This window comes from Hoplias malabaricus, chromosome Y (assembly GCF_029633855.1).
Source record: "Hoplias malabaricus isolate fHopMal1 chromosome Y, fHopMal1.hap1, whole genome shotgun sequence".
Lineage (NCBI taxonomy): Eukaryota > Metazoa > Chordata > Actinopteri > Characiformes > Erythrinidae > Hoplias > Hoplias malabaricus.
Window position 1 is genome coordinate 50787030 of NC_089820.1, and position 21870 is coordinate 50808899.

Consider the following 21870-nt stretch of genomic DNA (forward strand, 5'->3'; position numbering starts at 1 on the left):
GTAATAAAGTGAACGAGAATAATTGGACATTGTCTAGGCTGCGGATGTCACCTTTGGCTTCCGAGCAGTTTGACATTGGTGGCCTCGCTGAAGGTCCGGATCCATTTGGATGCTCTGGAGAAGATGGAGGGGGTGGCTTGTGAAATCAGAGTAAGAAGAGACTCCCACTTCCTCTCATATGACATGCATTTTCTCCTCCCTGTGTAACATGATACAGGACCCTCTCCTCTAAATCATTTCCGGCCACTTCATCAAACCTCTCCTTTATATCAGTGCTGCACAGACATGAGAGACAGGGACAGAAAAATAAAATTGTCAGGTGGAAGTGAATAAGAGAGTCGGTGCTGTTCTATCTACAATATCCTAGGTCTAAGCTCAGTGTCCTGATGAAAGGGAGGTGTGTGCATATCCTCCAAATAGCTTTCTAAGTGCTGCCACTCCTTGCCATCTCCATTAAGAGGTTAGCAGGGTCAGTAGGGGCTGTAGAGCTCTAGGGACCAGCCCATTGATTTCACTATAGATAAGACCAGGGTGAGAGTTTTGCTATTTAGGCAGCATAGATAACCAATAAAATACATTAACACAACAGCACAACTACAATCCTGTTACTTGAAACATTTAGTAGACAATGTACAACATACATTTCATCAGGAAAAGATAAGGGTGACATCTACCACTACATTATAGATAGATAAAAGGGAAATCACCATGTGTAAAAAAACAAAAACAACCCGAGACCTGGTTCTAAAATGGTAGGTGGAGGTGCATGGACGGCCTTGCTTGGATCTCAGTGAAAATTTATAGAGGGTGTTAATATTAGAGGGACTCCCATAACCTTGAAGCCTGTGCCAAACCTGAACGACAGCGCTGAATGAAGCTAATCATTTCTGAGTGTAGGTCTTTCAGAGACTCCAACAACAAAATACAAAAGATATTAATTAAATTAATTGGTGCTGTCTGAATTCCTTTTCTAATATTCATTTTGTTTATTTAATTACTACTTTGATAGCTACTTTGATACCTAGTTAGTTAGATAGATAGATAGATAGATAGATAGATAGATAGATAGATAGATAGATACTTTGATACCTTGATAGCTACTTTGATACCTAGTTAGATAGATAGATAGATAGATAGATAGATAGATAGATAGATAGATAGATAGATAGATAGATAGGAGTTAAATTAGAAGCACACACTGGTTCAAAATTTTGTCACTGTTTTATATAAAAAGGATATATAGAGCATTTCATTTTGACATCAACAAACCTCTCCATTTACAGGTAACACAGCAAAAGAATCACACTTTAAACTTTACTCAGAGGCACAAAAAAAGGATTATGGTACCGTAACGTCATGGCTAATAACTGTCATTTTGTGCATGTTTGAATACCTTTGTAAATGACCCTTTGCGCCACTGAATATTGCAACAGTAGTGGGAGTGCGAGAGGAGACTACAGGGCAGAGAGGGAGAGGGAGGGGGCGTAGGTCTCAAGCCACTGACAGAACACAGACGAGAAACAAAAGGGAAGTCAAAAAAGGGGGCTTTTGTGAGGGGGAGGGTGCATAAAACATATCTCACAACAACATACTCTCAAAAAAGCAACCACTAGCAACCATACAGGACAACTACAGAGGTGCGGCCACCCGCAGACGCAAGAACCGTGATGAGAGGTTCACACAGGAACTGGTGCAGGTGGCACTTAAGAATCATTCTCTTCTGGTGAGTGGGCCCAGTACAAACGCTCTTTACATCAAAGAGATCTGCACTGGACTCTTGCTAAGTCTATTTATATATATATATATCTATATATATATATTTATACATATTTTAACAAGAAGTTTATATTTGTTGTTTTTTTTTTATTGTCATCACAAAAACACAACGTGAACCAAAAATTACTACAGTTAAATGTGCTTATGTGTTACGTACATATTTCTCGTTTGTATTGATTGAACTGATGATCGTTTCCATGGATTTATTGCTTTGTACATTGAATATGGTCAGCGCCTGCTGAGGCTGTAAGAGCCCTTAAAGCAGGTAGCTCTGTGTTCTCCTTACAGGATCTCCCTGCCCCCACACCAGACCCTGCTAAGACCCAAATCTACTCATAACCTTTGGTTAACTGTGCAAAGAAAATGATAAAATTATAAATAAAGGGGAATGGAGGCATTTTTTTTTTGTTTTTTTTAAGAATTCAATTTCAAAACAAAAGATCTGATCCATGCATAACTAACATTCACGGACGTCAAGATGGCATGGTGTTAACTTCTGAAAACAGAAGGAACCGAAGAATTGGGTCTTTTTGATTGACACCTTGTGCTTTTTTTTTTGTATGTTTATTCATTTTCTACTAATGCTATTCTTCACAAATTCCCTTCCAAAATCAAGAGTTCTTTTATTTATTTCTGCAGTCCTTAAGAAAGCTCTTAAGAGATTCAATTAATACCTGCAAAGGCTACATTCACATTACCAGGCTTTGATGACCCAAATCTGAATTCCATCTTAATGTGGTACTCAGATCTGATCATTTCATATTCAGTATTTCATATGTGGTCCTAGATTGAATATATATATATATATATTTAATGAGTCAATGAGTGAGTATGTGAGTGTAATTAAGAGCATTCATTCATTCATTCATTCATTATCTGTAACCCTTATCCAGTTCAGGGTCGCGGTGGGTCCAGAGCCTACCTGAAATCATTGGGCGCAAGGCGGGAATACACCCTGGAGGGGGCGCCAGTCCTTCACAGGGCAACACACACACACACACACACACACACACACACATTCACTCACACCTACGGACACTTTTGAGTCGCCAATCCACCTACCAACGTGTGTTTTTGGACTGTGGGAGGAAACCGGAGCACCCAGAGGAAACCCACGCGGACACTAGGAGAACACACAAACTCCTCACAGACAGTCACCCGGAGCGGGAATCGAACCCACAACCTCCAGGTCCCTGGAGCTGTGTGACTGCAACACTACCGTGCCGCCTTAATTAAGAGCAATTGAAGCCAAATTTTACACACATATATATGTGTGTGTGTGTGTGTGTGTGTGTGTGTGTGTGATTGTTTTGTCCTGTAACTGTAAAATTTGGCTTCAATTGCTCTTAATAACACACACATACTCACTCATTGACTCACTCTCATGGTTTTTCTCACATACTCACATTTATGGGCTGCTCCATAAGAGGGTGCTTTTGTGCTCTGCATCAATGACACTTTGTATCCTTGTCTCATTTCAATACCCAAGCTGAACAAAAGGGTTGTGCATATGAGGATCACTTCAGGGCATGATTTCCTCACATAAAAGTCTCCTACATGTCTGTGAACCCCTTAATTAGAAAGTTAGGAGCAAAAAATCATTATTCAGCATGAGGCTTGTAATGTAAATGTAGCCAAATTTTTGGGAATCCAACAAGGACTCGGACACTCAGTAACACACTGATCATTTTTGGGTTTGCTTGGCTCTCGACCTTCCACCTCAAGCCTTCTCGCCTAAAAAAAACTGTTCAATAGATGTGCTCCTAAATACAGTGTCAAAGACCCAAATCCCCTTTAGTCTCACAGAAACATTACATCTACGATGAATGAGTAACACATCATGGATTAGAAACAGACTCATGGTTTTGTGCAGTTACACATTACGGCTCTCGCAGTGCAATCTGAAAATAAGTTTCAGGTTTACAGGGTTCTGTGGCTGGTTTTGGCTCTATATAGATTTGTTATTCAAGCCTTCATGAGGCCATGGTGGTTCTGAACACCAGCAGCTTAACTAACCCTACAGAATGATGAGGTGAAAATATCAGCTTCACAACATTACACATGATTGCACTTGAAATAAATTCACTCTTGTTCATTATTACATAGATAATTTACATTTACAGTCTGCCAATTTGATATGTATTACATCTTTCTGTAGATTTAAGTATTCACTCTCTCTGTATATATATATATTGTTTAATATTCTTCTATAAGATTTTAATATTTTAGTTTTTGATTATTTTAATTTGTGCAAACATATGACAATGTGTTTTTTATTTTACTTTATACAACTTCATAAGTAGTTTTGCACTCTTTTTCATTAGAACTCACAAACACTACAAAATAAGTCTACAGTGTTGATGTGTGTGGGTGTGTATGTAATATTTTGGAGTGTGCTAGTTAGTGTGTGTGGTCTAGGAGTAATCCCCACCCTGCCTGTATCCATACCCTCCCTCCTCTGCTCCCTCTTGAACATATTCTTCTCTTTTCTCCCATCCGTCAGGCCATCCTCCGTTCATCTGTGTGGTAGCCCCGTACGTTTTCGCCGGACCGCCCAGGGCCCCATAGCTCTGAGTGATATCACCGGTCTCTTCGGCCAGCTCATCCTCATCAATAAAGCCACACTTTTCTTCGCTCGTCAGCTCCGGGTCCGCCCATGGCTGCTTCTCTCCCGAAGCAAAGATACCATAGAAGACCACACCACCATAGTGCACCAGAGAAGCTATGAGGAACACATACTGCCATTCTTCTCTGGTCTGAAGAGAAAAGAAATCAGCTTTCAATTTATTAAAAAAAACACAATGAATTCCAAGCTTGTCAACAACTACAAACAGCAAAAAATATATAGGAGCAATGGCATAAAATGATCACATTTGGCTACTAAAGGACCTTTCAGTGGATAGCTGGCTTCTAAAAAGAATATATCTTTGTGCAACACAACAGAAGAAATATATTCCCTACTGAGTTTTACAGAACTATTAAAAAGCTGTATGAGAATGAAGACCATTAAGATTCTATTAAAGTAGTAAAGACGCTTTCCATTTACACTACTGTCAGGTTCTTCAAGCCACTAATATCTCACCATTCACCTCATTTCAAAAGTGTTTTTTTTCTTTCTGAAGAAACATCTGTTGTAACGTTCTCTCAAAAACCAAAGCTAGTTTTGGAATTGATTAAAGGACTATGTGCCACCGTTTTTAAAGAGGGTAACAGATCAGTAACGTGACTCTTAACTTCATAATAAAATAGTAGCATGTTGTTGTTATCCATAAAATAACATGCCAACTTCCTAGTTGTAGTAGTTATTGCACATGCAACAAGTTTTGTAACATTAGAGTTCTTTCCCAAACCAGGGCAGTGGTTCTGCTGAAATTATTTGGTATCACTTTTATACAATGCTTATTTATTTGCTTTAATTTAATTTCTGACCTGTTAGATGTATTTAAATGGTCAGTATGATGCACAGTCAGTTGATGTGAGATGCAGAAACCAAGCTGGAAAGGAGTAAGTTTGCATTTTACAGCTGTAATACCTTTACGTTTTGCTGTAATTTCAGTCTGTAATTAAGTGCACATCGTGTGTGTGCATGGTACCTAACCATTTAAAGATCAAGAAAGCGTAGAAATTAGTGAATGGGTATATTACAGTACTAATATCAATATCTATAACATGAAGTAATGAATATTACAACAACTTGTAAAATTACTGAAATGCTAGTAATAAAATAAACAGAACATGTATATTTAATTTATGGGTAAATAAAACCTCTTACTATATTACTATAGGTTGCTGTTAAAGGGGTTGAATGTTCCAAGACTAATGTTTAGTACTGTATAAAAATTAACCCTAACAATCCCAGGATCCTTTTAATCATGAAGTCAGAATATAAATGTTGCTCCATCCATGCTTCAAAGAATTTTAACTCTTTAACAAACTACAACTATACATTTTCACTTATGTATGACAACAGTAGCTACTCAAGCTGCAGGCCCTCTGTATGCATTTCATTCCTTATCCGCCACATTTGTTAACCACAGGATGCCACAGCAGTGAATTTAAAAAAACCTCATTTCACTCATAGTGCAAAACAGCTGAGACCTGGAGTACCTTGACACTAATTAAAAACAGTAACAACTTCAGAGGGTTAAATTCAACTTCTGTTCCATTCCTTTTGTTCAACTGTTAGACACATGGCAGGAACACACCCTGAACACACACTCACACTTCTGGACAATTTCACATAGGCAAGAAACCACCAACATTTTATGAGATGATCACAAATATGAGCTGATTTTCTTCAATCATTAGATGTATAGCTTTTTAAAAACAAGGTGTATAGTGCCAAAACATCCATCAAGCCCTAGATCAAAGTACAAGCTGTAAACATCCTCAAACTATCACAGTGTCTTATTAAGCTCTTCACAAGCAAACTGCATCACAACGTCATCAACAGCTGACAACTGCCCTTGCCATTCAAATCAGACACTGCCATTTTTTAACAAGGGGTTACTGTCATAATAACAAGGTGCTGAACGTAACAACAGCACCATCAGTCCCACAACAAAGAGAAATAGCAATATGGAGTCTGCCACTATGCCAGTCAAATCATGCCAACAAACAGGATGTCACCGTTTTTCATACTATATTCCTCACTCCATATAAAATGTCAGAAATCAAAAGCCACATTCTTACCTTGTTTTTGGTCATAGCACCCACAATTAGAGGACACACCATGCCTGATAAGGTCCCCACTCCATTTGAGATGCCCATGAGAATACTAGCATAACGGGGAGCAATGTCCAGGTGATTGACATTGAAACCTTAGAAGAAGAGAAGATAAGACAGATGTTTTCACTCAATTTAGTGCACATCATTCATTACTGTTTTCTTTGTGATGTCTATATTCACTCAGGGCTCACTCCTAAGGTCTCTAAATGGTTTTGTTTGAGTATATATATATATATATATATATATAAAAGCTTGCACACTCTCATTCTAGCTTTCTAGAAACATTGGGAAAGCCATGTTTTCATGGAAAGGGTAAAACTGCTTTGCTTTATTTGGTAATTACCTGGTAAAAACAGGAAAGTCTGATAGCTATTATTATTGCTTAAAAACTAAATATATTGCAGCCATCTAAATTCATATCATCAGTATTATAAATGAATGGTCAATGACAGAAATGACTCACGAATGCAAGCTAAATCTTAGCAAAGTAGTTATTTAGATTCATTTTTTTCCAAGTTTAGCGTCTTCTCTTTAGCTGCAAGGGTAAAAACATTCCACTGGTATCAATTTTAAGAGTTATAGTAATGCTAGCTTGGTTGTATTAAATAGAGCATACATCTCTGACTAGTTGACTACATCAGTCAGCATTAACTAAATTGGCATGCTGGTTAAGGAAAACATTATACAATATAAAATTGTAAATTCTATCCAACGTCAAATACTAACTATATTACAACACTTGACTTATGCTGGAATGCCGTATAATAGCATGTAAATAAAAATCCATTGTCCAAAAACGTATTTTGGGTTATTTTAGTTTAAGATTTGTAGAACTGATAATAGAAACACTGATGAGTAAGATACTGAATGAACAATGAAGACAGTAGATGTTATATTTGCTTTACTACCTTATATTTATAAGTAATTCTGCTTTCTCAAAATAGTATTAAAAGCGGCCACACTAAGTTATTAATGTGTCATAAATCAGGTTCCCAAATAAAATGATGTCACTTTCTGAACTGATTGGAAATAAATTGATCAGATGTACCACTACCAGTCGCACAATATTCGCAGCACACTTCTGTGCGTGCTACATTTTCTCCCACTCTAGGGTGTGGAATTTTCAGTAACTCTGACATTCTGCTGGAGAATCATACTAAAAATAGACCCAGTGGCAGCCATCTTGTGGAGCTGAGGAGCTCCCCACCTCCTGTTCTGTGGGCTGTGTCTGCCTGTGCCGGCAGTAAGGCAGCTCTCTGGGGAAAGGGAGGATGAATTATTTAACGAGAGAAGCAGAAACACTCGTCTCCAGCTGCAGGGAGAGTGCTTTAGAACGCTGGGAGAATACTGCACAGAAACCAAGCCTTAGCTAAGACCAGTTGTAGCATTTTCTTTTTTTCTTTTTGGAAGAAATCTGGGTCTTTCTCTTATAAGTCACAGAATGAGACAAAACACAGTAGATGTCATACGATACTCGATGTCCAAATATAGGGTTCTTTTTTGTGCTGCTACAAAATCAATTTTGTTTGTCTAAAGAACATTTAAGCGAATGTTTTTTTAAATATAATGTGTGGGTGTGAAGAACCATTTCTACATTAGGTTCTTTTTCTAAGTTAATTAAATCTTTTCCCTAGAACACAGTGTTAAACACAATATTTTACCCCTTAAATGGCAAGGCCTCAGCCTATTAGTCCAGACTAATGTCTGTTACTAATGTAACAGACGATCATGTCCAGGGTAGTTCATCTATGAAATGAAAGATGCAGTTTCTGAGCTGTATCAACATCAGATGTAGAAAAACATACTTAAAGCTGACTCACCTGATATTGCAAAGCCACTGAAACCCACAGCTAGAACTAAGAAAGAGATGGCCATTCCTTTACTGTGAGAGTATCCCACTATGAGAAGAAGAGTGGCCTCCATCCCAAAGCCTGCAAGCAACAGAAATCTTTACTTATTGATTTACTGAGAATAATAGTTCAAATAAACTTTTCACATTTTGACAAAGCTGACATGATGCTTTTAAAAGCTAATTTTATAATATAAAATTCTGCTTGACAGTTTGGTTGCTAATGAGAGTCAATATGTCATGTTAATTATGACACATTTACTCCAAAATATTCCAAGATCAGTGCAATGCACCCAAAAGGATAGTCTAACCTTGCAGTAAATGGCACTCACCTCCACAGTTCATGATCTTCCTGACATTGGTGGTGGACATAAGGTTCTTACTGCGCAGGAAATCTGCTATTTGCCCTCCAATGGGCACAATGATGGTCATCACCAAATGCGGAAGAGCTGACAGCATGCCAACCTGTAGAATGAAGGTGTGTAACTAATTCAGTAAGTAAACAACTTGAAGGTACTGTCCATTAGAACTCAAAGCTACACCTCCAGCTGTAAGAGATAATAAATGTATTTCAGTACAGTATACTGAATTCTGACAGAAAAATCTGATCTGCAGTACTGTGTCAAAGTCAAAGAACACACTTCATTTACTTAACTTCAAGCCAGTTTTAAATTTGGTCTTAGAAGCTCCATGTCAACATTTTAAGGTCTTGGCTCTAAGTCCATTGCTCTAAAAACGGCAGATTTTTTTGGTCTAGCTTCTTTTCCCAGCAATGGCTTGTTGACAAGTGTTGGCTTCTCTTCTCACAGTGAAAGGATGATTTGATCAGATCTGGCGTAAAGGTGGACCCTGATTTTTCCATATAATCTCCTAAATATCAAAGCATTGTGTATTGTTTAGCTGATGAAGAGAGTTTTGGTGGTCTACAAGGTTTTGAAATGTTGTTCAACTGGAGTCCCATTGGGGTGGCACAGTGGCATAGCAGGTAACCGCACAGCTCCAGGCTCCAGGCTTCTACCTCTTATCGGCGTGGGTTTCCTCCGGGTGCTCTGGTTCCCTCCCATGGTCCAACACAATTTGTAGGTGGATTGGTGACTCAAAAGTGTCCATAGGTGTCAGTGAGTGTGTGACTGTGTGTCGCCCTGCGAAGGACTATGCGTTCCCAAATAGCTGGCTCCAGAAATATTAGCTTAATTAAATATTTCCCCTGCAAATAAAGGGTGGACTCTGATATCTCACATCACTATAGTAGGAAAACAAGTTTAAAAGTCATCAAACATCTCTGGTTTTCTTAATTCATTAGACCAGTATTTGAATCGATTTTCCCTAAAACCTTTTATCTGGATGGTCATCAAACCACATTATAACATTCACTGGAATGAGCCCAATGTTGACATCAAATCCAATGATTACTGCATTCAGTAGAGCTGCATGACCAGCAAATCCATAACAAATCAGTGTAACAAAAATAATTATCATACAAGTTTTAAACTTACACTTGAAGATGAAGTGAAAGTAATTACATGAGATGCTAATGCTGGGTTAGGTGACAAAGAACCAATGAATTATTCATTGTACAAGCTAACACCTTTGGGGATGATGAAGGTCACAACTTTGTTAACTCATTTTGACTGGAAGCAGATTGACAAACCTGGACATACCAACTCAGCTCAAATGAGTCCTCAAAACTCATGAGCCTCTCTGAACTTAAACAATGCACAGGCACAAGCTATGGTTAAAATTCACAATTAAAAGTAACTGTGCATTACATTAAACAGCACTCTGCTGTTTCTTAGTTTGTGGAGAATATGTACTCATTTTTAATTAGAATAATAAATACAATATTTTTGACCACGATTGCCCAAACCAACATTATCTCAGGAAACCGAACAGACTTGCCTTGCTTATCTCAAATCCGAACACCTCCTCGAAGTACGCCGGCTGGCTGATGAGCAGCAGATAGAAGGTCCAGCTCCTGCAGAAGTTGGCCACTATGATTGCATAGACAGGCATGGAGGTGAAGAACTTTCTCCAGGGTGTCTTGAATTTCTGTGAGGCCCAGGCAAAAAGATTTTAAAAAGGGGTTAACACATGAGTCTCCTGCCACTGGTCAAAATAAGAGCTTGACATTTAAGCAGGCACAATCATTTTAAATTAAGACAGGTCGCTCTCACTGCTAAATCTGGTTCTGATAGGAAACTTTGTTGAGATCTAGTCGATATATTCTGGCACGAAAACACCTCTTGTTGCTGGAGAGAAGGTGACATTTCAGTAAAAGCCAGGTTTTAAATGGCAGCTGTATTTGCTGAAACTAAATGACTACAGTGTTTGAAAATGCACAACAAATGACAACAAATGGACTCATGATTCATTCATATATAAAGCCACAGTGCAAAAAAGAAATCCTTTCTAAAATGTCCACAGAGAATGCTGTAATGACTCACGTGAATGTAATGTATTTTTACATAGCTCTCAGCTATTTTTCTGAATGTTCTACTTTCACTACATTTCAAAATCAATAATGTACTGATACTCTACACTCTGATAGGAGAAAGATGGATAGTTTAAAATGTGATGTAGGATCTTGTTTCAGACTGAACCACTAATTTCAAATTTAGGCAAACCGATGCCCCAATGTAGGCACTGCCAATCTCTCCTGTTTGATAATGTCCGCTAAACACACAACGCAAACAAGCTGGGAGGGTGAAGGCTAGCACATGTCACACCAGCTAATGCAGCTTTTTAAACCAGTCCTAACATGACTCCAATGTTATACAATATGTCTCAAACAGACATCAAACATTCATTCATTCATTCATTGTCTGTAACCCTTATCCAGTTCAGGGTCGCGGTGGGTCCAGAGCCTACCTGGAATCATTGCACACAAGGCAGGAATACACCCTGGAGGGGGCGCCAGTCCTTTACAGGCCAAGACAGACACACACACACCTACGGACACTTTTTTTGAGTCGCCAGTCAACCTACCAACGTTGTACCAATGTTTTTGTTCTGTGGGAGGAAACCGGAGCACCCGGAGGAAACCCACACAGACACAGGGAGAACACACGCACTCCTCACAGACAGTCACCCGGAGCGGGAATTGAACCCACAACCTCCAGGACCCTGGAGCTGTGTGACTGCGACACTTCCTGCTACACCACCGTGCTGCCAGACATCAAACAACAAGTTCATAAATAATGAATCTAATAGATTTCTGTTACTTGGAAATTTCTATACAATGATGCAGTTCTAATCTGTTGAAGCTCTACTTTTTACACTTTAACAAACTAATGATTTGGAATTTCTGAAGTAGAAATATTAACTGAGTAACCAAGAGGCTTTTTACTCAAGCACAGGATTTCAGTACTTTGTCCACTATCGGCCTATACCCTGTTAAACTGCATGTTGGTTTAACTGAAGCCATCAAACCAGATTTAAAACATAACGCATCATGTGTTATCCAGTCTGAGACACATTGAAAGCATCATTTCCTTAACGTGGAAGATCCCAAAGCCCCTTAGGTTTAGTGTAAGATTGAGGAAGACTTGCTCATTACAGTAATTTAAGCATGAGTGAAGGCTGAGAGTGAGGAAGAGATATAGAGGAGAGAGAACACTCAGGGGAGAAGAGATCAAAATAAGAAGGCCGTAGGATTTGCTTACACTTCTTCATCAAAGAGATCAATCTGGGGGAAGCTTGGAACTTTTAAGTCGAAAATCTTTTTGATTCTGCGACACTCACAAACTTTTTTGGCCTGAAATCTAATGGTATTGAAATCAACTTGGCTCCAGGCCAAAACGAACACTATGCACCAAACTGCTGAAATGTAGAGCTATTTTCAGCTCATGGCATCAGTTTAGGAAAAATATTCTAGACTCACAAAACAGTTCCTCATCCAACAGTGCATAAAGAAATGGAAGTATTGTGATTATGTTTTACCACGACTGAGATATTTATAAAATGCCACATGTTGCATTCAAACCAGGTCTTAGCCTTAGGTTTTTAATAAGGAATTTTAGCTGAGCCACTTTTACTGAAGGTACTGCAGTGCACAAAGTAAACTCCAGCAAAACATCTGTCAGTTACTACACTGCTTCAAAAACAACCCTTTTATTACAGTAAAAGTTGTTTACCACAGACCTGAAGTGCTACCTGCTAGCTAGCTCACACAGTAACTAATTTAGCATGTTAGAATTAGCATGTTCTCACCCAGTTACTTCATAATAATCTCTTTATAAGTATTCAGAATGGTGCAAAGACTTTTGTTCTGGGTCATTGATTTGATTGTTTGTCCACTGCAATGTCTCTAACCTCTGCAGGGCCCAGCAGCTTGGCACTCTCTCCAATGCTCTCCTCGATATAGCAGCGTTCTTCATCAGTGATGGTGGGATGCTCTGCTGGACTTTCATAGGACACTAAGATCCAGAACATGTACCATACAAGGCCAAAGCTCCCTGAAGAGAGAGAAGTCAGAGCAGAAAAAGAGCGTGAAAATCTACTGACTAAACTATCATATGCAAACATTCAAAATAAAAAGTCTAAATACACGTTGTCTCCATAATCTAATGGAAAATAATATGTTGTGAGTTTTACATAACACATGCAAAATGTACTATGACCTTTTTATAGACCACAGATAGTGTTCTATTCTGTTGTTGTTGGTTTCTTTCTTGTTACATTGTGTATTTAAATATGGAGAAGTGTGTTCTCTGTAAACATTATTTACTTATTTCACTAAATCAACAAATGTTATTTGACTGGATGCCCATATATCGTATTAAACAGTACATATATTATTTAAGCAAATTTAAAAAATCATTAGAATCATTTCAGTGCGCTTCTATGATGGGCACATCCAGTGTCAGCACAGAGGACAGACTCGTGGAAACTGTAGGGGAAAAATCAATATAGTGTTAGAGTGTTAGATACCAAGTCCACTCTACAATTACTGCTCTGCTGCACACACTGGAACTGAACGTTACAAAGTACAGTAAGACCAAATTGATAATGTTCCGTGCAAAAATATATATATGTGTATAGAAAAACCCCCCTGACTGATGCAAATCGAAATACTACACTGGCTTTGGTGTGGTCACTTGAGGACACCTCTAGCTTGCTAATATCAAAGGAAGCCAGATACCTAACAATACTGCTAATAAGCTTAATATCACATTTATCATTCATTCGTTGTCTGTAACCGCTTATCCAGTTCAGATTTGCAGTTGGTCCTACCCAGAATCACAAGGCGCAAGGCAGGAACACACCCTGGAGGGGGCGCCGTTTCTTCATAGGGTGAAACACACTCACACATTCACTCACACACTGACACCTATGGACCAATGTGTGTTTTTGAACTGTGGGAGGAAACCACAGCACCCGGAGGAAACCTCTGCAGACACAGAGAGAACACACCAAACTCCTCTTGAACCAAACTTGAACCCACAACCTCCAGGTCCCTGGAGCTGTGTGACTGCGACACTACCTGCTGCACCACCGTGCCAACTATCACATTTATTTGTGATAACAGCCTCTAAATCAGTGGCTACATTACCAGTCAAGATTCCTATCCAGACATACTGGTATTGCTAATGTTTTAAGATCTATTCTAAAATCACGAATCCTGAGGGACACAGTACTGACTGCATTCTGTTAATAAAATGGCAAATGACATCTTTAAGGCCTGTTTTAGACTGGAATGCCCTCTGTAATCACTTGTGCATCTTAAGTATGCCCCTTTTAGCAAACACATTATTAATTTCTCAAATACTAAAAAGTAGTTGGAACATACAGAAAGATTCCTTGTTCATATCTTATATAGCTTAGGAAATGATTAGACATCTTCTAAGATTACAACACTTACCATAGACATAAAACACTGAAGACCAGCCAGTGTACTGCACCAAGATCCCAGCCAAAGGCATGGCAATGACAGCCCCAGCATAGGAGCCTATTAAAGCAAGAAGAGTAGAAATAAATAGCAGCGGAGGTGAGACTGAGGTGAATGCTCAACAGACCCTTGTTTACAGTGTCAGTTAGTAATAAAGAGGCGCTTGATTTGTACCAAATTAAGTCCTCTGGAACATTGAGTATAAATGTAAACGTAAATGTAAATAAGTTCAGAGGAGCCCTTTCCAGCCCTCTCCATTAGCAGCTATTTGTGCATTAGATACACCAGTGAACTTGTCAACAACAGGCATGTTTCCTAAGTGTACACCTGCATATTATGCTATAAAGTAATTGCAAGAAACAACAAGTGGATGGAATTTTTCTTCTTCTCTACTTCCACACTTAAAAAATCACAATTTTTCCATCACTGATGCAACAGAACCCTTTGGGTGCAGGTTCTGATCATTTTAAAATAGCTTTAGACGTGTGTACATCTAATTTATTATAATTTTTAAAAACTGCTCAAACTAAATAATGTCTAATAAATTACATACTTTGTCTCATATGAGAGAACCATTTCTATATTCGTCTACGCTTACCACAGAAGGAAGTGGTGGCCAAGCGACTCCTCTCCAAGGGCGGTGCCCACTTACTCCAGATTCCATGACATGCCGGGTAGGTCACTCCCTGTTATACAATAAGATTATTATCACAGTCAGAATCCTATTAGTCTCAGGCATGCGCTACTGCAAACCTCTAAGATCACTTTCACCTCAGCTGGTGCAGGTTTACTATGTCTGTTAAAATGTTGCTGTAGCATTCCACAAACAATAGAAAAGCAATCGTTGGGGTTGTTTATAAATCAATAAATCATTCAATCAATCAGTCAGTAAGATTATGGAAAAACAAGTGCTATACAAATAAAGACATATTATTGTTGACATATTACTGTTAGCTATAAATCTTTAAGTATAAATATCTATATTTACAGTTACAAAAATTATAAAACTGAATATATTTCAAGCTGCAATAAATCAGAATCAAGGCCATGGGCAGCTGAATAAATAAAACTCTTAACAGGCTGAAATGCTTCGTGAGCAGATGGATTCTTGATGGAATTAAACCATGGGCGAGCCTTCATTAGCTTTCAGAGCTGTGTCAGGGAAAGCAATAGTGAAATGTTCCCCTATGTGTGCCGGTGCCTTTATACTCTCACCAGTTAATGTACTATTGTATTGTAGGACACATATGACGTCACAAGTCCTCAGAGTATTTTATCAGACAAAAAGCATTCCAGCAGATGGTTTAATTCACACCACTTTGAAAAGCACCCAGGTTAAAGTCCGTGTTAAGGTCCATGTTGTACTGATTATCAGTGTAAAATTAACTTTTTATGTTACAAAACAACTCTACGTGACGTTTAGCATTGGTTTTATCTGGTATTGACTCGAAAGGAAAATTACGAGTACTGTCCAAATATTTTTATTGAAATATCACTGTTTATGTAACAGAATGGGGATATACCTCCACCAGGCCTTGTAATATCCTCACGAAGATGACGCAGCCGTAATGGACCCGAGCAGCTGAGGGGATGAACATGTTCAGGGTCGAAGTGAGAACTATGGCTGCCCCAAAAACTCTAAACAATACAAATACATGCCAAAATTAAACATTGTACAGGAAGATGGGCTGTATCCTCATAAGATTCCAGTCACCACATTTACTCTGGTAATAGAAAGGGAAAATAAATATTCCTTCTGTATTATTTAAAAGCACTGTGGAACCTAAAAACGTGTTTTTGTTTCATGTAGCACATGAGCGCACACAGGAAACCACGTATTTATGACGTTTTAATTTGTACGTTGTATTATGTAATTATTTATTATATATACGGCTATGAAAGAAAGACGTTATTTAATCTAAGCTGCAGAACATTTATCAAACAGAGGTTACCAAAATTTCAGTGACGTAGGGTCCTTCTATTTAAATGTTTTTGAGAGTAGTTTAGGCTCCTGTGTAATATCCTGTGTTTTTATGCATTATTTCCTGTGACCTTGGCTATTAAAGGGCACATCGCAGTTCTTCAAAAACTAAAAATAATGTAGATAAAATAAATTGGGTTTGTAGAAATAATTCATAATTTTGTGATGTTTAACTGTGAACCACAGTAATTAAAATTTTATTACAATTACTTAACTAAGAACGGGCATACCCACAAAAAAATGATACTGCGGACTCAAAGCAAGAATCGATTCAATCGGTTCATGATTCGAACGTTAGTGCTCAGTATTCTGAAGCACAGCGTCCCAAGAGTCATCATATTTCCGTAAAACTGTTTCGAAAACATTGTCAAAATGAATCACTTGAAAAAATGTTTATTGATATTATGTAAAGCTAAATATGGAACAAAAACTAGCCTAATAAATGTAAATGAACTGTTCTGGATATAATAAGTTAATGACGTTTTAGTGAGTCATGAACACTGAGGTAACAGCACATAACTGTAGTGTTCTAAAGAACGATAGGAATTCCGGACACAGGATATAAATAACCCTTTAACACGAATAAACCTAAAACTGTGAAAGATAGCTAAGCCAGTGGTCTGCGTAATGACAAATTTGTTTGTAGTAATGTTTCAGTTAATCGGTTCTCCTCAATGGTTTTAAGCGACGGTGATTTTTTATTTATTAATTTATATTTGTTTCCCAGCGACTGGCACTATAACCTGTCTCCCGCCCTGTAGAGCGCCATGTGTAACATAAGGAGCAGGAGACAGGCCTTTAACCCTCCTCCCTCCTCCCCGACATCCCCAGCCACTCGCCCCGCGGGAGCTCATTAACAAGTGGCTAAGACCCAGAGCCCAGACACCGCCAACACACCGCCGAGATTCTCCATTCACCTGCTGTCTTCATTCCACACAAAACCCAACAGTACGAGTTGCTGCTGAATGTGTTACAGACTAAAGGCTCTACAGACGAACGGAACAAGACTAAATAAACGAAGATACAAAATCAAAAATCGATATATAAAAAGCTTAGCTGTATTTAAATAAGATTAGGTAAAGGCAAATGATGTTAGTAGCAAACAAACTTTTATTTATTTAATTCCCTGACGTTATTGATTTCCAGGAACCAAACACCATAGACACATAACTGCAATAACAACAATGTTAATATAGTGTTATATGGGGGTTTTTCCACACACATTCTGGGACACTCTTCTACTCCTGTTAAGTGTTTGTATTTTTAATGATCCAAGGACATCCGAATACATCCACTGAGGCTGAAATCTTGGCTCAGGAGCTGTCAGTGCGTTACTCTGAAAACGCCACCAGCTACAGTTTTATTTAATGGAAACATTTATTTATTTTATTGATTTATTTATTTATTTTGTTTGTTTGTTTTCTATTAACTATGTGTTATCATTTCCGGTGCTGTTGTGTTGGCTCCCACCTTTTCTTTAATTCTATATTTGGAAATCATTGGTTTGGAATTATTGACAGGCCTTTTAGCTTATTTAATTAATATTCAGAAATATGTCAGTGATTGAATGGGCATTTTACTGGATAATAAATAAATGAAGGGTGTCTCTGGTGTTTTTCCTTTTTTGGATTATGTGTGTATATAAGTCATGGCGTTCATCTTGCGTTCGTCAAAAACTGCACACATTTTTGCTACAAATTCTGTCTGAAATGGTAAATTGGTTGATAAAACATGCAGCTAAAATAATCAAATTACACCACTGCAAAAGCGACAACCTCTGTAAATACGGGTATAAAGAGTAAATCGTGTCCTGTACCTGTTGGCAGCGAGTCTGGATGATATGTAGCCACCGGGGATTTGGGTGACTATGTAACCCCAGAAAAATGAGCCGTGAATCAGCCCCACAGTCTCAGGATCCCAGTTAAACTTAGCTTTCTGTAAAAATATATATATATTTAGGCATTTTATATTCACAAATTAAAAACATTATTTTGTTGCTTTCAATTTAACTGTACCACATTCATTTGGTAATTCAGGTAACTCATATTTGATCTGTGCTGTGTGCTGTACACATTGGACACATTGGAATCAAGACAATCAAACCCATTAATATTTTCAGTATAATTTGCGCGTGACTGCGCAGCTATGTATTTGTGCGCTTGCGTCTGAGCGTGCCAGTGAAAATATTGGGTCGGCACAAGGGAGGGAAACACCTTCGTGACGTCACCGCCCCATTAACAATTCCTGCCTCGCGCACCTCTGTGATGATGATTTTGCCGTTCTGGTGGATGGTGCTGTTGTTGACCATGCTGACGATAGCCACGCCCAGATTACAGCGGATTCCGAAGGAGATGCAGAAACCGAGGCCGCTCATGATGGCGATAATGTAGCGGCGCGGGAGCCCGAAGCACGTGCAGTCGCACAGCGGGGGTTTCTTCTCTCTGCTCGGGGCGGGACGACCATCCTCCGTCAGCTCGATGCTCTCCCCTCGGTTCTGACGCCGCTCCAAGACTCTATACGCGGGACCAACGAGAGGATTAATATTCAAAAAATAAAACATCTAACATATACAGTATATGAGTATTCATAATTCAAAATATTCATACTACACATTAACAATAAAATAGTACAGATATTATTTATTGTTATTAATACTAATCCATATTTATTTATAAAGCAAAGATTAAAGGAAAAATCTGGAGCAGAGTAGACCCTGAATCTAAACATATTAAGGTTAGACACAAACGTGTATTTTTATTATTTCGATTTTATTTTTATTACATTTAATTTGTTTTATGGAATGTGCAATATTTTTTGCGGTTTATAAATTTGGAAAATAACAAATATGTTTTTATATGTTATTTTTATTGGAAGCATTTAAAACAATGATCAGTCGGATGCAGAAGGGTCCATTAATCAGTAACGCATTCAGACCAAAATATCTTCAGAAGTTCTTCTTCTTATTATTGTTGTTATTATTATTAATTTATTGTTATTATTATAATTGTTGTTGTTATTATTATTATGTCTAGGGCTTTTCTTATTGTTGGGGTCAATGGTTACTGGTTACTGAGATGAACAAACTGAAAACGGGGACCTTCTTAGACCGCTAACCTTTCGAGAAGAAAAATGCTACGGGTTCAAACTGCTCTTCTGCTTTGTATAATTTTATTTCTCATGTTTTCTGTAAATGTGAGTGTCACGGGAGGTTGTTCAAAGATCAAGTACGGAGAGAGAGGGAGAGAGAGAGGGAGAGAGAGGGAGAGAAAGAGAGAGAGAGAGAGAGAGAGACGTTGAGGCCTGATGTTCTCAGTTCTACCGCATTGCAGCATTTCTCTCACCTTCAGCCTCATCTGCATTCGAGCAGCTCCACCATATTTCAGCCAAAACTCCAGAAAAAAAAAGATTTCAGCTCAGACACTTCTGCGCAATATGAGCAGAGTTTCTCGTGCGAACGAGTTAAACAGCAGCAGAAGAAAACCCAAGACTATGTGCAGACGTGTGTGTGTGTGTGAGACAGAGAGAGGGGGGGGGTTAAATATAGCGGAATTAGATTACAAAACGAAATTCCGATGCTGAAATACTTTTTGTCTTTTTTGTCGTTCACGCCGCATTGCAATCAATTGCATATTTTATGTTTAGTGAATGATTTATGGAAACACTGATCCAGAGGAATGCCAGTGGATTTCTGAACAACTGAATGCGTTGATGGACGTTTGTCTGGGTTCAGTGCTAATATTCGATGCTGTGTGTTGGAGACGTACTATAAAACCACACATTTTAAAATAATTAAATTAAGAATTAAAGCAAAAGACACACGTTTTGTTAGAAATGTACAAATGCTGAAAAAATGGCTTAAATCGAAAAAAATCTCCACAACAATCAAATGTGTCTGAAACGGCGGGAATAGAGGTATTCTCTTGCATTTTGATGATGATGATCATGCTGATTAGTGTGTGTGTGAGTGTGTGTGTGTGTGTGTGTGTGTGTGTGTGTGTGTGTGTGTGTGTGTGTGTGTGTGAATTATTAAAGACCCCTCTGGATGGGCTCTAAGACGGCGCCACTCCGGGAATTTTGATTTCTCCATTTTCCCAACATTACACTTCAGTCAGTTCAGTCTTCTCTGTTCTGTTTCCAGTCAATGGACTACAAATATTCTGTCTTTCTCTCTCTCTCTCTCTCTCTCTCTCTCTCTCTCACACACACACACACACACACACACACACACACAATTGTGTGCGTACATTTATAATAAGAGTTAAGTTTATATTTGTTAGACCCCTTTTTATGAGATTTGCTCACTGAGTGCTACAAGAAGCGTGCTTCACGAGCTTTAACCCCCTCTCACACTGCATGCACGCCTTGTCTCATCTTACTTGTACATGTGTCCGAGGGTCTTCCCGGCGAACTGCTTCAGACCCTCTTTACTGGGAGTGAACCCGGGTTCCTTCGGAGGATCCATCTTCGGATGCAGTAATTCCTCGCTGCGCTTTGTTTTTTTGTGTTTTCTGTGTTTTGTTTGATGATGCTGTCGTTACAAGAGCATGTCACTGAGTCGGTGGTTCATACCGCGCGCAGACCAAAACCAGACAAATCAGTCAAAATCAGACAAAACCAACGAAGGTCTTCAGCTCTTGATGCGCTGGAACGACGGAAAAGCCGCCTGCAGAATAATGAGAGAGAGAGAGACAGAGAGAGAGAGAGAGAGATCAGAAGTAGTGTGTTCCTCTCTTCAGAATGACAGCGAACTCGTTCTTCGTGTTCACTGGATGCGTTCCCATCTCTCCGCGCGGGCAAACTGAGCTCACTTTTGAAACAGAATATTAATCTGTAGAATAACTGGGGGAAATGAAATCGAACCAATGCCGAGGGTAGAGCAACAGACAAACGCGCGCTGTGATGAAATAAAGCGGACGAGTTGAAGTCGACTTTGCTGCTCTTGATGTTTCTCTATAGGCTTTTTCAGCACCAAGGTCAGCGCCCAGCTTTCCGTTTGAGCGCAGCAGCGCGAGGTGCCGCTGCCCGCTAGGCGGACCCCATCACTCTCCAATCTCTCCCACTGTCTACTACGTGGGGAGGGGCTTCACCGGGGGAGACATTCTCTGGATTTCAACATTGTAGGGGCTGAACAGGACACCCAGGACCTAATAGAGAGCGTGGACATGGTCCTTTAAAGGTTCCCATCATAGATGGAACAATTTACCAGGCTTTCTGTCCTTAGCCAAGAACCAACTGTAGACTATTAAAACGGTTCTTTAACAACACAGGTCTCCTGCCATGCAGAAAGATAATTTCCCTCAAGAAAACCATGTTTTCAAACGGTGCTTTTGGGGCTTCTCGTTCTATATAGAGCCAGTTTTTAAAGAAACCCTAAAGAGCAATCTATGCGCTGTAGAAGGTCATCCAGTATCCAAAGTCAAATAATATCTCCCTTCCAGTGTAGCCTCTCCTGGTCCAGACCGTCTAAGATCCATGCAAATGATTATTTAACTGGTCGCAGGGTTCTAAGGAAACATCATATAGAATTAGGGAGTGTATGAAAGGAAGAGAAGAACTGAACCCTGCACTCTTGGCTAACATGGTTCTATATAAGTCAGTAGAAAGGTTCTTAGTAGAGTCCTTATATGGTAGAGGATTGTAAATGCCTAT

At 38.9% G+C, this 21870-nt stretch overlaps 1 protein-coding gene across 1 annotated transcript; it reads right to left on the reverse strand.

The window, feature by feature from the left end:
• Nucleotides 1-1219: 1219 nt before the first annotated feature.
• On the reverse strand, nt 1220-21266 carry LOC136679334 (vesicular glutamate transporter 2.1). The gene is made up of 12 exons (XM_066657796.1): nt 20598-21266; nt 18479-18734; nt 18038-18156; nt 15764-15878; nt 14839-14926; nt 14214-14300; nt 12665-12807; nt 10253-10402; nt 8686-8818; nt 8325-8435; nt 6469-6596; nt 1220-4532 (listed from the first exon to the last, which is right to left on the reverse strand). Exons 1-12 carry the CDS (start codon nt 20681-20683, stop codon nt 4191-4193), a joined length of 1758 nt encoding a protein of 585 aa, XP_066513893.1. The 5' UTR covers nt 20684-21266; the 3' UTR covers nt 1220-4190.
• Nucleotides 21267-21870: the final 604 nt, after the last annotated feature.